Genomic DNA, 17,119 nt, shown 5'->3' on the forward strand with positions numbered 1-17,119 from the left:
TACTTTAACTAAAACCATTCTGTAATTTTATTGATATATTTTGTGGAGTTCACATATTTTTGTACAGCAAACATAACACTGTAGGCCATGAGAAGCTGCAGCACTATTGTTTAATAGCAGCAAGGTATATTTTATAGTCAGGGTATGTGGACAATAAATAGTCTGTTTCTTTGGATGTGAATGTTTAAAATGAAGTTCTGCTGCAGCTTCATAATGTGATTGCTATTTTACAGAGCTTATACACAAAAATATATATGCAATCTTTTTGTCTATATTTTATACAAATACAACAGTAGTTTGTGAATACATTTTAAAGTACATATACATGATAAGCAACTCAATTTCCCATATCACAGGATAGCAATTTTAAATGCAAGAAACATATACAAATTCTGTCTGGAATGCAGTTTTTTTTTTCCTTTCTATTTTTGACTCAAATCCTTTATCATTAAAACATTTTAGCATACAAGTCCAAACATTTTTTTCACTAGCTAAAAATATAATTTCAGCAATCCAAGTTGGGTTTGAGTGTGTCATCCATTCCCCAATATATTTTCCCAGTTCTTGTCTAAGTAAAAAGGGCTTTTAGTAACATAGTATGTTCTTCACTCCACACCATATAAAAAGCCCACATTTCATTAACTAACAGTCATGTTCTAGTTTTTGAACAAAAGCCGGGCTTGTGTTTAAATCTGCATGTCCAAGATTTTACTTCTGCAAGTGCATATGAATACATTGTGGTGTTGTACAAAGTTCATTAATGACAAATTAAGTCACAGTATAAAAATATATCATACACCTATAGGTCTAATATAGTCCTTTTTCTATGGGTAAAAATACATCTGAATGAGACAGGGAGGTTTGTAGCACCATGAGAGGAGTTGTATCCCAAGTTACATTAGCAGCATGATCCAATATAACAATATTGCAGGAGTGTTTCTGAGAAGATAAACATTCATTCTGGTTCAACTGTACCACTGAAGCTTATACTGAAAAAGTGTTTACATATGATTAGCAATAGTTCTGTGTCACTTCCAGGGCTAGATAACTATTATCAAAAGACACTGCCTTCCAACAAAATAAGACACCCTTTATTATATAAGGACTTTAGGAATTTCCAAACATACTTTTGAACTATTCTGGTATTATTTTATTTATCTGGTATTTCATTTTATAGCAGATAAGTATGTGTCATAGGCTTTTTATAGACTGAGAAGTGTACAGGATGAGCTGCTAAACCAGTGTATGAGACAGACGTAACTAATGGTGCCATCCTGCTCCCCTTGACCCAAATGGGTGCAAGATCAGGCCTTGTGTTATCTTCAGACAGCAGCATAGCTATGATAGGATATTATAAGCATGTCAAATACTTCACGTTAAATTTTTTTTGCAATAGTTTACCATCCAAAACTCCAAAGTACACAGTTTACTATTTGTGAGAAAAAACTCTTAATATTTTTGGACTGGTATCAAAAATGGCAGTAGAAGACAGTGTAGTTTGAAACCTGTAAACCTAGTTTAAAAAAACCAAAAACCATTGTAAAACCCTTAAGAAAGACACACTGGTTCTGTGCAATATAGCAAATTGATAAGAAAACACTGTAAAAATGTACCTGTTTAAAATTACGTCTACCATTTTGTACACAAAGCATTATACCAAAGGCCTACATATATGTAATCTAATGGCACTTGAAACAAATTATAATAAAAGGTTTTATAATAAAAAGCATAACCTGTAAGAAATTTTCTTAAAAGGTTTAGGTTCTCCTTTTGAAAGTGCTATATCTTGTAATATGTGTAACATAGAGTTTGACCAAGCTTTATTTTTAAAAATATTGGCCTATAATACATGTATAGCTCACTAGACAAATTATCCTGAAAATATGTACTCTTAACATTCATTATTAGCTTAATAAAGCAATCAGCTCTGGCTCATGTTTCAGTCAGTATATGGTTTTAAAAAACCGCTACTGCCAAATTAACAATAAATCACTCTATTCCACAATTTACTACTAAATAAAGCACAAGCAACAAGTACACAAAAATATATATATATATATATTTTTTTTTTTTAAAAAAGAACCTTACTAAAAGTTTAAAAGTTGCACAAAGAGTGGTGCATGATCAGCCAGGACCCCCCTAAAACATTAACTCAATAACTAGAAAATAGGGTTTTAAAAACTGACATTTTAATAGTGGCCTAGATAACTCTGCCTAGATAATATTCCAAAGCACTAATGTGTTACTGTTGCTTACTGTGTCAACCTGCTTCCGAATATTCATACATCCTAGTTCAGTGGCAAAACATACGTAATGTAGCCACCAACTGAAACCCTGACTGAATGAGGTTCAATATCTTGTCTGAGGTCCCTGTTTCTTAAGAAACATATGTTAACTCTGAAGTGAAATGTCAATCCCATTTTACAAAGCTAAGGCACTACCTGAAGTAGTAAAGATTCTGGCTACATACTAAGAAAATGGGTGTTGGCAACTTTTTTTTTTTTTAATCAAGTCTAATCAGCAACTAAAACTGATAAACAGATGGCACTGTCTTTTCCTACATGCTAGATACACCACGTGAATACCTTAAGCGACATGGTGATAGTCTGTCGGAATATTCTGACCTGGCAGTTAAGATCAAACTAAATATTTTAGAAGTGACCTCCCCTCAACCAAACCTAGCAATTCAATATGGTTTGGATTTTAGTGATACAGTTATACATACTTATTTTTCATATACTGCCAAAACACAACTAAATTACATTATCCATTAGTTCTGCAATTGCCTTTATTGACTGATAAATGTGGTATCTGAAGGGGTTGATTCTGTGAGGTGTTCAGTTACCAAACTTTCATTTACTTTAATGGGAGTGGAAGATGCTTGAGTTCCTCTCAGGATATGGCCCATTACAGTAATGCAATCCATTTATCTTCAGCTCAGACTAGTTAAACAACATCTACAATAGAGTGATTTTTTTTACTTGCTTTTTATCATATGGTTGCTGATTTAAACTAGTATTGCATTCTGTTCTGTTTATTTTGTGCTCTGTTCATTTGCAATGTTTTCCTTTCTTTAACATGGTGGGGGGAAAAAAGCAATATTGAACAAATCATTCAACTAAAGATGTAAGCAAGCAATCTGTTTCATAGAAACCAAAGGAAGCAGTCATGAAGCAGAGCTAAAAGTCCACTTTAAGATAATATGCTCCTAAACCCAACATCTGGGAGTAGTTTGCAGAATTTGAAAAGGTATTTTTCTTATTAATACATCCTTATTTTAATGCCTTTGGAACACAAACATTTATAAAACATTATCTTTCAGTATTAAAATTTAAATACATATATGTATAAAATAGTAAAACTACACCTGCATATTGCTCCTAGAATAAAAAAATGTAGGAGCTAATGATAAAATATTGGGAGCAAAAGCTCCTTAAATGGGAGCAACTTTTGTTTCTGTGAAGTATATCTATTTTAACCACTTAAAACCTTGTATACATCCTCACTATTGTTAGAGGGATACTAATGTATTTCATTTTTATTTTTTAATTCCTTGTCTAAAAATGACAAGGAAAAAGAACGTTAGCACTGAGTTAAAAGCAAACCTAACTTGCTTTCACACATCACAGTTTTTTTTTTTTCTCTTTTGGTTATTAGGGGTTGGGGAGTATATTGTATTAGGTAAAAGTGGTGTAAGCAATATGCTTTTACTTCACTCCTAAGAGTCCTGTCTTTAAACCTTGGCAATGGGCAAAACATCCCTAACCAAGTACCCAGGTGTAGTAAGTGTGATTAACATCTAACATGTTGCTTAGGAGGACATAAGACACCATGGAACACAGCTGTAAAGATCCACTCTGCTATAAAGAAAAAAAAATGATATTTGCAAATTTACATTCACTCCTTAACTGCAGACTAACACTGAACTGACAATGAATATAAAACATCTGGCTGGACTTGACCCACCCTTTGGCTGTGGCAACTGGGAAAGACTGATGCATACAGAAGTGAATATAAAATCTGAAGATTCCTATGTGGTACTCTTTCTATAGTACTAAAATCTCCCAGCAAGTTAAAAATTAAATAAAAAACGGTGACAAAATATTTTGCATGATTAAATTAGAACCCTTTTGCATTTCAAGGGCAGCTGTTATTTTTGCCTCTTCCCATCCAACCAGAGTCATTAAAGCACACCACAGTTCCAATTTTGACCTAAAATATCTGACAATCAGGCACGCAATTTCTTTTTTTAATTCTGTTGCATCATAATTTTAGTATTTAACCTAAACATCTTCCTATCCAATTTTGGTACACACTACAACAATTTAAGCCAGAAAATGCCGAGCTCTTAAAATTTTTTACCTAACTGTGAAACAAAAGTGAAAAATATATACATGTGTCCAATGTTAATTTTAAACTTAATTTAAAACTTCTGATTTCAGATTATGGATTTGATAAGATCCCAACATTTAGGATTTTTTTTTTAAAGGATTTTAAGGAATTTGTATAAAATGCAAAAAGTAGATTCTTTGCAAATTTTAAAATTCACAACACATAAAATGGTAGATCTACCATTTAATTGACAAAAATAATGACTGATATCTCTGATAAAAGTTTTAAACATGGGATGCATGTAAAGCTTAGTAGGGATGGCTTTCTACTGATTTTTAAAGTGTGTGTCAATTGGCAGTGAAAATTAAAACAATACATTGAGACTTTATAAAAACCAAAGTAAACACGGTTGAGAATAAACACTTTCAAAATATTTTTAAAAAGTTAATTTAAATTTCTTACTGGCTTCATGAGATTGGTACTGTACAAAAGCAGAAGTTTTATAATATCTTATAGTAGGCACTAAGTTAAAAATGGTCACCTAAGGCATTTCTACAAATAGACAGTAATAAGCCAGCTTTGTACATCCTATTGGAAAGCTTGATGAAAACGTGGTAGGGTTGTGGTTGTGCTTAAACTGCTTGCGAAAGCTGCTGACAATGAGTGCAGAGACCCAAGATTTATACTATTGCTAGGATCCTGAGGATCCTGTGTTTGTGGTGGAAGTTGAGTCATAGAAGAATGTGCCTCCTCCTGTGTATAGCTCATTCCAAGGTTCCCCACGGAAACAGATGGGTTATAGGGAGGGCCATTTACTGGTACAAAGTTGAACAACTGAGAAAAGTCCAATGATGGGGTGCTTAGAGGTTCACTAATAGAAACAGAGTTTTTGGAAAGGGAAACCTCCCCAGATCCATCATCTAGTGGTCCTACTTGAGGATCCAACCCTAATTTAGATGAAGAGACTTGAGAATCCTGGGATGAAGAAGGCATACCACTTTGCAACTCCATTAAGTAACTTTCAATTTCCCCTTTCAATGGCTGTTCTTTTTCTGGCATAGAAATTGCATATGAGGTAGAACTGAGTGGGTATTTCAAAGATAGCTGGTGAGAAGGGTGGACAGACTCCATATCTATCGGACAAGGCATTCCCAAGGGTAATGATGTGGCAACCATTTGGTGTGCAGACGCAGAACTCTGCATGGACTGAATTTGAGTGTTGTAGAGATTCAATTGCAAAGTGTTTGTAAATGGCTTTGATGTCAGGTCACTGGAAGGTAAAGACATCACTGGAAGCAGCTCGTCCTTTATAGGCACAGAAACATTGCAGGTAAAGGGATCTAGAAGGTCCATTGGCTCTGTTTTGACCTTCAAAAGTTCTTGGTTGTGACTCTTCTTCATATGGCGTGTTAGATGATCCTTCCGCCCGAATCTCTGTGCACAATACTGACAGAGGAAGTCCTTTCTTCCAGTGTGCACTACCATGTGTCTACGGACATCCTTTCGGGTGTAGAACCGACGATCACAGTGTTCACACTGGTGCTTTTTTTCCTTCACTCCACCCGATGACTTGCCTGCATGAGTTTTTAGGTGCTCCAGCAGCACTCCCGTGCTTTCAAAAGTCTGCAAACATACCTTACAGGTGAGGTCACCACTTGTTGCAGCATGCAAGGCCAGGTGACGTTTAAATCCAAGCTTGGTATTGTAGTTCTTTCCACATTCTTCACACTTAAAGGCCTCTTTGTTGGGATTGTGTGTATGTAGGTGATTCTTTAGGTGATCTTTTCGGTGAAACATTTTCTCACAATAATTACACTTGTGGGTTTTCTCAGGAGAATGAGTAGCCATATGCCTTTAAACATAGATATATTCTGTAAGTAATTATTTTGATCAAATAGGACATGTGTTCATTCTTTTTTAATGGCAGCTAAATTCTACACTAAAGTTTCTTCACAACAGACCCTCTTTAGCTGACAGCAGGACACTACAAAGATAGTTTGACAAATTTAAATATAGCAAAACATGAGCCATTTCACTTAAATTGACACTTGGGTTTTTTGGTAGTCTTTATAACTACTGAAACAGGGATATAAAAGCAAGCATGAATGTACTTGTGAGAAAGTCCATAGCCAAAAATTTCTCAAGTCCATACACTTTTCTTGTGGCAACCTTAATACAAACAAAAATTCTATTCTCATTAAAAAAAACAACAAACAAAAAAAAAAAACAAATCAAAAGACATTAGCTGGTAAACTTATGTACTGTAATTTAGAATTCTAGAAACAATCCAATGTCTAATTTAATTAACATAACCTCTCTGCAAATCAGCTGAAGAATGTGTACACAAACATATACTTTTACAAGGCTTAAAATGGCCAACATAAAATAGATAATATAATCTGAAAGATAAATAGAGTTTAATACCTTAGTAATTTGTACTTAGAAACAAAGGCCTTGGTGCAGTCTTGTTGTGTGCACTTGTAGGGCCTCTCTCCTGTGTGAGAGTATGAGTGAACCTTTAATTTCTCAACACTGTTAAAGGCCTTGTCACACAGTTGGCAAGGAAAGTTTTTTCTTGGTTTGGTTTCACCACGCTTACGTCTCCCTGAAGGGACTTTCTGGGTATCTCTTACTTCTGACAAATCACCAGGAATGACAGTGGCCATCGCAGCCTAAACCAGGCCTTCTTGTTGGACACTTGGGAACTGCCCAACTCCACTAAATGATTTAGCTTTAGATGGCTTCTCAAGTTTCATGTGGTCGTAAAAGAAAGCAAAAGGGGACTGGAAAAAAAAAATAAGAAACAACTAGTTTGTAACTAAACTCCATTTTGAAGTTTACTTGCTATGTGATGCTTCTGAGTAAAACTTAAAATAAAATTAGATTCAGCTGGTCTAATGTAATACCTGTAGGCTTCTTTACGCTATTTACTGCAACTCTTAAAATGCATTGCTCAGGATGAACAAATCCACATGTGCTCTGGAAGTACTACTAGCTACCTTCCTTTAGGGCACTGGTAGAGAACTGTGATTTTTTAAACAGATTACAGGAGGCATCAAAAATAACTCATTTCAAAACTATATAAATAAAATGGGTTTTTGGAAGCCTCAGATTTCACAAGGGATTGAAAATTTTAGTGCAGTTTGTAGGGTTTGCATACATACACACACATGCATATACATGTATATTTATACACACACATGTATATACATACACATGCATTTGCAGTCATTTTTAATGCCTAGTGAAATTTTCCTGTAACTGTAATTTATACTAATACAAACAATGATACGTGAAAGAAGATCTCAATGAATTAAGCTCTTTGTCCACCCCGCCCCCCAGCAATTCCTACCTCTTGAAACAGAAAGTTTTGAGACATGGATTAGATGACGATGGAGATAATTAATAACTTATTTTGGAAAGCTCACTGTTCAGCGGGAGGCATCAAGATTTGTGAAGTATACCAGAAACCCTCTTAAGATCATACTGACTATAGGAGGTCTAATGCCACTGAAATTGTTGGTTGGCACCAGTAGCTTTAAATTCATGATCTGGCATTATACAGTAACAACTGAGTTTTACTGATTACTCAGCACTTTACAACCCTTCATGGAAAAAAGTACAGTCCCTTTTTAAACATCAAAACTCAGTTGCTACTTTAATCCAGTAGAAAACTAATCACAAAACAGACCTGCAGAAAGACGGTAAAAATCTGTATGTGAGAAGCAGAATGAATGACAAGAATTTAGTGCAAGAGGTAGGCAGGGTTTGAAGACAGTAGTTTTCAATTTTTCCACATTTCCCACCCAGCTGCCATCAGTTCAGGAGTCTGGCAGAGCAGCTGTTTTCAGTGCAGTTCTGTTTGCAGACACCAGAGGTCAATGTCAGCAGGCTGAGCTCTTGACTTTAAAGTGAAGCTCTGTTGGAACTAAAGGCCTTGTTCCCAAGCTTGCTGCCTCCTTCAGTGTCTCAGCTCCCCTGCTGAGTGTGCTTCTGCATGCTGGCAGTGCAGAGGAAGCAGCTGTTGGGACAGGTGGAGGAGAGCAGTCCAGAGTTGGGCAAAGAGCACGAGGCAGCAGCTGCTTCAACCTAATGCCACCTCCCCATGTGAACAAAATAAATAATCCCCAGATGGCAGTGAAGGGAAGATAGATAGCTTCCTAGGCATCATGTCCCCTGATTCAGCTGTCTTCTCCCTGCTGCTGCTGGGCTTTGGTTTAGTAAGCACTGAGGTAGCAAAATGCTTGACAATGTGAGCTGAAAGCAATGCACAGGTGACTGGGTTACAGGTTGGAGACAAAAAGGAGTGGGTCTTGCAGTAAGATCCAGAGCATGCTACTGGAGACATTAGGAGAGGAAAGTGTCTCCCTGTCTTGTTAGTCAGAAGGAAAAGGGGAAAGAAAGACGCTTCCTTAATATTTCTGTTTACAATTTTATGAACATGTTAGACTGGATCTTTTTCCATGTAAAATGCACATACAGTTTGTGCGTCTGCCACCCCTATCTTGAAAGAAGAAAGAATTGATAGACAGTCCAAGAGAGAACTAAGGTGCTTCTAGAATGGCATGGTCTTTTTGCTCTGTAATGATTTCTGAACTCAAAAGAATTAACGAGACTGCAACATCAAGTTTCAGGTTGAATATTTAAAGTACAGCTATACCAACAGCAAACTACAGATTTTTTTTAAGTTCCCAGTAATGGAAAGATGTTTGTTTAACAACTGATTCTTCAAGAGCTGCCTCCATACATTCCAACACATGGGATGGGAGCAGAACCACAACCACCGATTCAGTAACTGGGAATGTGCATAGGTCTTGAAAGAATCAGATAAATTTTAACCCTTCTCCTTTAAGCAATCAAATTAATCAATCATTTAGGAACTTGAAGCAACTTACAAAACAAAGATAAACTAAGACTGACTTTAATTACTTCAGTGTATATAAGACGATAATCTGCTCCATCAACTTTAAATCTATGTTATATTTGCAAATTAAAGCATTTTAGTGGCCCTTTTAATCAGAATTTGGTAACAAAGAGAAATCACATGTCCACTCCGTTACATACGTTTTTGCCCTCCCAAAATTATAAATGCTCTAATCTTTGTATCAAAGAATTAAAGAATACAGAAGAAGATCCTAAGATATTGTCTAGTTTCACTATAACCTAAAATGAGTTATGATTCTAAATAAACTGTTCTGAAAAATGTATCTAAATGTGCATCACTTAAAAAAAAACTAAATATGGATTTGACCCCTTATGATGAGTAGCTCATTTAAAAGAGTGGATTACTATTTCAACAGAGTTTTTGAAATATTGAAGGACTTCAGCTCATCTCTGTATATCAAATTCTCTCTCTCTCTCTCTCCCTCCCTCCTGTGGATGTATAGACTGAGCAATGAAGACAAGACATAAACACTGATCCTCAAATATTACACTTTCCAAAGACCAGCTGAAAGAATTTTATGAGTAAGATTGCCTGTTTGTGACTCAACATATTATCACTTAAAATCCTCATTCTAATTGGTGCGTTCACAACTGTTGGATGAATATGATAAACGATATTAAAAAAATCTAATGCATTACAAATTAGCCTTATACATTGTATACTGCTTTTAAAGAAATGCATACTTCAAATAGAGTTACGGTAGCCTCTTTTCAATGCACACCTGATGGTTGCCCACTAAAGTCCTCAGATTTTGGTCTTAACCAGTTCCGCTGACTCTTCTTGAAGGAAACCAGAATCCAGTACTTCCCATTTTTACTGGTCTGAAAAACAAAAGGAAGAATGAACTAGACTCTAGAGAAACCAGTTTATTCAGAAAGGGAAATTAGGAAAGGACATTTAAAGAATCAGAGACATTGCTCTTTTGTAGAATATGTCATTATATTGATTAGAACAGGATGGATAGATTACTCTCACACAAATATTGATTAGGCATTTAACATTTAAGTATATTAACATCATTTCAATTCAATATCAACAAAGGATTTCTTTAAAAAGTAAAACAGCACAATCTATTTGAATTGGCTCTAACTTTACTACAATTTAACTCTGCTTAATTACACAGGAAATATTGCTTAAAACACAACCTACAAGAGAAAATAAGTCTCTCTCTTTTCAACTTCTGTGTGATGTATATAAGCAACCCATGAAACGTTCACTTTATTAAACACATCTTCTCCCTTTGAAGTTCGTTTTTCTTTTGCTTGTTGAATGCCTCCTTGCAAGAGTTTGTTGTATTAAGAGTGTATTCAACCTCTAATCCTGAGAGGTTCATTCCTTCCAACTGTTTTAAAGAGCCATATTTTTTATAGTATATTAGACGTCGGTTACATGAAAGGGATCCCAGAATTATGAAACACTTCCCTCACCAAACCCTTTCCTTTGTCTGGTTCCACTCACTCTAGAAAAGTAACTTTTATGTTGGTGTCCAATACAATTTCACACTACCCTAGTTTTCACTTTGCTGCAGACATGCATGTGGAAATTGACTAGCTGCATCTCAGGAACGGAGTGAGGAGGGACAGGAATTGGGGGGAAGGGACCGAAGATTTCTGATAACTGGAAACAAGAGTTTAGAACTTCTCCTGGGCATTCGTAGAAGCAGTTCTGGAATCCAAGGAGCAGTCAAAAACTTTTGGTATTGGGGAGGGGATACAGCTCTGCTTTCTCTCTGTTTTAGTGGCTAAATTTGAGGAACAAAGATTCATTCCTTATACCCCATCCCAGGAAACCGTTTATAACTACTACCCTACCATTCTACTCTGGTTGTTTTTAAGATGATTGGCACTGAAATAGTTAACAATGACAATAATTAAGGTAACCACACTCTGCTAATTAATTAAACTATCCTTCATACCAACTAAGCCCCTTTTACAGGAATTTTTCCAAGCTGTTTGCAGATAACAGCAGACTTACAGACAATAATGTTGAAAATATTACAATGTCCTTATAACAACTGTTGATACTGTCACCTTAAATATCACGTTCAATATTGATCATGCACCTAACAAAGTCCTAGCAAAAATTCAAAGTTGGAAAGTATCACAGGCAGTGAAAGACCAACATATCGGGAAAGAGATTAAGATGCGACTAGGGCTGGTTAAGTTTATCTAAGTGAGGACCGTACTAAGGATATTTAAAATAATTAATTATATAAAGAAGGTAACTCAGACTCCTATTTACAGTCTCATAAATTTAAGAATAAGACAATATAATAAAACTCGACAAAAGGACTTTTTAAACATAATCAGCACAAGACAGAAAGCTCTTGAAGATACAGCTAAGTCCAAGGGCCAAGCAGGATTCATAAGAAACATCAGATATTTATAAAAATAGTAAAAACATTTGATAAGTTAAAAAAATCAAGCAGAAAAATATAAATTTCCATGGTTTGGAGCAATAAGCCATTAAATGACAGGCATTAAGGAAACCTACTTCTCTATTTGCAAGGTATCAAAACATTCTCCATTACACTGATTTCCCTTAATTTATGTGGGCTCTTTATATGTGAATTTGCTCTTATGCGATGAGAATATTTAGATCCATAATTTGTTACATGCGAGGTAAATTTTCTCTTATGCGATCAGCATAGACACCCCCCCTGCCCAAACAAGTAAGTCTGTGGGGGGAGGGGAAAGGCCCCACTTACCCTAGTCCCACCTGCAGTGGCCCTGGGAGCGCCCGGTGCTAGCTGTCTGCAGCTGCTGGGCTGCTCCATGCTTTGCCTATTCTCACTCTTCTCTGCTTCTGTGCTGTGCCATGCCCTGGTGCAGGCAGCTGGTGTTGGCTGCTCCTGGAGCCGCTCCAGCATGGGCTGGGGTGAGTGCTGTGCCCCGTACCGCCCAGGGCTCCGCTCGTCCACACTCACCCCAGCCTGTGCTGGAGTGGCCCTTGGAGCAGGCGACACCAGCTGCCTGTACCACAGCACGGTGCAGCTCAGGAGAGGTGAGTGAGGACAAGTGGAGCCCAGGCTGCGGGGGACAGGTGAAGCATGGTGCAGCCCAGCGGCCGCAGGTGCCAGCTGCTCCTGGGGACACTGCAGCTGGAGTGGGGGTGAGTGCTGCTCTGTTCCCTCTGCTTTGCTGCCTTGTGCAGCCCCAAAAGCAGCACCCCTCCCCCTGCCCCTTCCCTAGTCCCAGCTTCACTTCCGCCCTCACAGCCATGGAAACCTATCTCTGTTTGTTACATTGTAAAGTGGGTTCACTTTAAATTCAATTTATGCACCATTCTCCTGGAATGCATGTACCACATGAATCGAGGGAAACCTGTATGGACTTCTCAAAATCTTTCCCTGAAGCATGTGGTAGTGGGCACTGCCAGAAGGTAAAAACAGACACCACCCAAAGAAGCAGATCAGCTGTGCTGGTACAGGTGATCTGCTTCATTGGGTGAAATGCACATTGCTTGTTGTCCTGCCAGTTGATCATGCATGACAAAAAGCAACATTTTCCCCCACTTAGAGACATGCCCCAGAGATTCCCTCGGACAGGTCTGTAAGAGGAGAAAGCCAAGCAGGTGCTCCTAGGGCTTGAAGGGTCTGATCCTTTGCTGGAATTCCTGAGGGGTGCAGGCTAGAGCCCCCAAGCCCTGGAATCAACTGCCCTGGGTAGCTGAAGAGTGTAGGTGTGTCTGGGCAGATTAGTCGAGTCTGCTGGAGCATGGTAATTACTGCACTCCAGCAGACTTCAGCATTATGCATATCAGAGTCCCCGCACCCAAAAATGGTGGTGGGGGCGCTTTAACTAAAGTTTGTTTAATGAACTTTAGTTAAAGAGCCCCCACTGCCATTTTTCAGCACAGGGACGCTGATGTACGTGATGCTCCGGGCACTTTAATTAGAGTGGCTCTCAAAGCTGTTCTAATTAAAGCACACCCCCAAACCCTGCCCCCCTGCTACTTCCTAGAGCATGTGTATAACCATCACCTGACTACATACAGCGGAGGTAAAAGTCTCAGCCTTACAGAGCATCAGAACAGCCTCAATGCATGTGTATAGGCACCCAGGGAGACCTAGTGCTGGGGCCTTGATTTTGGACTGGAAACTGCCTGGGAGGATGGCTCTGAAGGTAAGGAATCAAGTCCTCAGGGGCCCCACTACAGCCAAAACTGGGAAGGAACTGCAGAGATAAGGAATGTTTTTGGATACTGTCATGAATCACTACAGTCCAGGGATTTATGGAGTGTCACGAATGTTTTCTTGTATGTATTTCACTGACATGGTGTGTGCGGTTCTGTTGGAAAGCCTATTTTATGGTGCATCCATTTCTGTTACTATTGCCACTGTATACATTAGGGTATGCTGTTTGTATGTACCATTATGAGTTTGGACATGATGTATAGCCAGAGGAACATAGGGGTGCATATTTAAGGAAAGAGAGCAGGCGTAACTGCTACATACCTGTTGTGATACTAGGGAAAGCACTCCCAATGCCAGAAGCCACTGGTGGGATGGAGACTCAAGTTATTATCTGTTTGTAATGGGGCAAAATAACTGCACAATAGCAAAGATGTCTGAGAGAAATGGGCCTATCAGCCAGAGAAATGTCAGATGTCTAGTTCTAGAGATTCATGAGGAACTGGGACAATGGTGACAAGGGGGTGTTGGTGGTGCTGCTGCTGGCTTGGAGGTATTAAAAGGTCTGTCTGTAAGATGGCCAGTGTCTTGTGGATTTTTCCTAGACTAAGGAAGGGTCCAAGGCCATAGCAGCCAAGGCTGGTAGATACAGCAGGAAGAGTGAGTTATTAAAAACACTGGCAGAGGGCTAGATGGTAACCAGAGAAGAGGGCAAGAACTTGTAAGAAAAACTGATAAAAAAAAGAAAGACAAGTATGCAATTCTTTCCTCCTATATAATAAATCTTTTGTTGTTTGTCTCCTTATTGTCTGTCTATGGCAAAGAGTGGTTTCTGGGACAGTGATATGCCAGGCTAGCCCATTCTATGGAAAAGGAGATCGAAAATTTCTTCCACAACCAAAAGGGGAGGCCACTTAAGGCTGGTAGCAACTTCCTTGCTGCATCTGTGAGGTTCAGTGTGAGGTAGTGGAGCTGAAGCTTGGGATAACACCTTATCCCCACAGAGCAAACCTTGGTCTGGTCCCTGAGACATGCATCAGGGAGCAACTTGGGGGTCTGGAGATACCCCATGGATGGGCTTGTGACAGATACCTGTGAAGCAGTTCCCAGGTGAAACCCCTGAACTGTAGGTGCACCTTATGGGAATCTTCTCTAGAATACTTTCAGTATCCTGTTGCGGTGTCCAGTTAACACCTGGAGAAGACAGCTTTTTCAGGAGCTCCACAGTAAGCTGAGTGGGCAAAGTTTTCAATACTGAAAGATAAGTTAGGGCTGATATTTAAATCACCTCACTGAGCTGATAAGAACTGTGAATTCTGCTAATGGTTCAACCCTAAGTCTTCCAAGCACAAAGAAGTATTTCAATGCCACTGCATGCATCAATGCACATAAAGAAAAACTGGGCATGGTGGGGACCAGGGTGCTTGGTTGATCAGTGCTGATAAGCTGGGTATCAGTCTTACCGTGGTCTTCTTATCAAGCATGAGCTTGATAAACAAAATGCTACCTGTAGTACGCATCAGAGGAAGTGGAAGTTTCTGTTTATTTGATCTACACTCAAGAATAAAGACTCGTCTCATGGCATGCTAACATCAAAAAATTGTGGTGCAAGGCCGTGGTACCTTCAAGCATGCCATCCTGGTTCTGTACAGGCTACTCCATGAATTGGAAGCATAGTAGCTGCATTTGCACAGGGCAGCAGGTGAGCTAATTAGCACTGTTGAGTGACCCAGTTTCATAGTAGCTAGAGTCGGAAGGGACCTAGGTAGATCATCTAGTCCGACCCCCTGCCTTGGCAGGAAAGAGCACTGGGGTCAGATGACCCCGGCAAGGTGCTCATCTAACTTCCTTTTAAAAATCCCCAGGCTAGGAGCCTGCACCACTTCCCCTGGAAGCCGTGTTCTCTCTTCTTCATGCATCTCTGCTAGGTAGAGGAGGATGAGCCACTTTTTCCCTTGCATACTAGATTTCTCTACAGCTTCAATCCTGCATGTAAAAGTGCAGAGGAGCAAGGCTTAGATACACCCTTTGTGCCTGGAACAGGGACAATGGATGAGCACAGCTGGCTAGGAAGAAGTGGCCTCTCAGCACTGAAGTCTCCATACAGCGTAATTGCAGTTTGTCCTCTCTTTACTTTTATATGACTTCGGAAAAGTGTCAGATTGAGTACATGCAGGTATGTGACTACTGCCCAAGTTAAAAAAAAAAGGCACCTGGCCTGACAAGTGTTAATAGGCACAGCTGAATGGCAGGAGACAGATTTTAGATTCAGAAGCTTTGCCTTCTCTCCTTGTACAACTGAGTCAGCTTTGCACAGGGAGTGGGAATTCTCTGTTTTTACAAGGCAGACCTCTAACTTTGTGCCCTTGTGCATGGCTGTTTTAAACTGAGTACACTAAGCATATTTAGCAAGTCAAATTTCTTCTCTAACTGTTGATGTCCTTGTCCAGGTTCACATAGAGGTGGGATACTGCAAGGTTCCATCATGAAGGTAGAAGCGGCCAAAAGAAAGTGAATGAAAATTGTTGAGGCCTCCCTGCCAAATATGCAGCTACTTCTATACTGGGTGTTGCACACTACTGCTGCTCTCTCATTTGTATAGGGCATGTGTGCTCACTCAAATAGAATCTGTGAAAACCATCACCTGAGAAAGCAGTAATGCCTGGAAAGTTTTGTATACATTTAATTTTAACTTCAGGCTTTCTAGATACAATGATATATTAGAGTTCAGAAAAACCTAATTTTCATAGATTAAATTCTAATTTAAACACAGAGGTACAGATGACAGTATACAGTAAAATGACAGTAGATATGTACATTTGATAGGGGGTGGAATGCAGCAACTTAGGAAATTCAGTGTAGGGAAAATATAAAACTAGGGCAAAAAATAAAAGTTTTATTCTATGATAAGAAAAATATGCCTAGACTGACGAGTGGAACATATACACAGGCAAGCCACAGGGGCTGCGATTAAGGGGCCAGTGCACCCATCCACAGGAGGCCTCAAATGCCTCTACACAAACACTCGTAGTATGGGAAACAAGCAGGAGGAACTTACCCTCCTGCTAGCTGACACTAACCCAGACATAGTGGGGCTCACTGAAATGTGGTGAGACCCAACACATGAATGGGCGGTGAATATCAAGTGCTATAGGCTGTACAGGAGGGACAGGACAGGGAAGAAAGGTGGGGGTGTGGCACTGTACATTAAGGAGGAATACACATCCTCACCAGGTAGCACAGAGTCAGAGGAGGGGCGCACGGAAGTGCTCTGGGTTAGAATACAAGGCAGTCGAGGGGAAAGAGCCTTAACGGTGGGGGTCTACTACAGACCACCCAACCAAGGGGAAGAGCTAGACCAGGAATTCTTAAGTCAGCTCACAGAGGTAGTTAGGTCAAAGGACGTGGTCATCATGGGTGACCTGAACCTTCCAGACATCTGCTGACTGCTCATGTACATTCCTAGCCAGAATGCAGGACCTCCATCTAACCCAGGAAGTGCACAGCCCCACCAGGGGAGATGCCTTGCTGGACTTGGTGCTGGCCACCTGGTGAGGGGGCTGCGGCTGCTCAGCCCCATGGAAGACAGTGATAGTCGCCTGCTGGAATTCACCATCCAGTGCAAGGTGGCAAAGGCCTGCAGCAAGGCAGCAACCCTAGATTTAAGGAGGGCGGACTTCAATGAGCTAAGGAGAAGAGTAGGGAAAGCA

General features: G+C 39.4%; 1 protein-coding gene across 5 annotated transcripts in view; it reads right to left on the reverse strand.

The window, feature by feature from the left end:
* Nucleotides 1-17,119, reverse strand: part of PLAG1 (PLAG1 zinc finger) — a 47,190-nt gene continuing 30,071 nt past the window's right edge. For 2 of the 5 annotated variants that reach the window (XM_019548258.1, XM_019548273.1), the window contains 3 exons: nucleotides 9,961-10,098; nucleotides 6,757-7,115; nucleotides 1-6,184 (listed from right to left, as the gene is read on the reverse strand). In XM_019548258.1, coding sequence (XP_019403803.1) covers nucleotides 4,921-6,184; nucleotides 6,757-6,998 — 1,506 coding nt within the window. In that variant the 5' untranslated portion in view covers nucleotides 6,999-7,115; nucleotides 9,961-10,098 and the 3' untranslated portion in view covers nucleotides 1-4,920. The remainder of the gene's footprint in view (nucleotides 6,185-6,756; nucleotides 7,116-9,960; nucleotides 10,099-17,119) is intronic. The other 3 variants (XM_019548264.1, XM_019548290.1, XM_019548281.1) reach the window with 3 other exon arrangements.

Source organism: Crocodylus porosus, unplaced genomic scaffold (assembly GCF_001723895.1).
Source record: "Crocodylus porosus isolate Cpor-Errol unplaced genomic scaffold, CroPor_comp1, whole genome shotgun sequence".
Classification (NCBI taxonomy): domain Eukaryota; kingdom Metazoa; phylum Chordata; order Crocodylia; family Crocodylidae; genus Crocodylus; species Crocodylus porosus.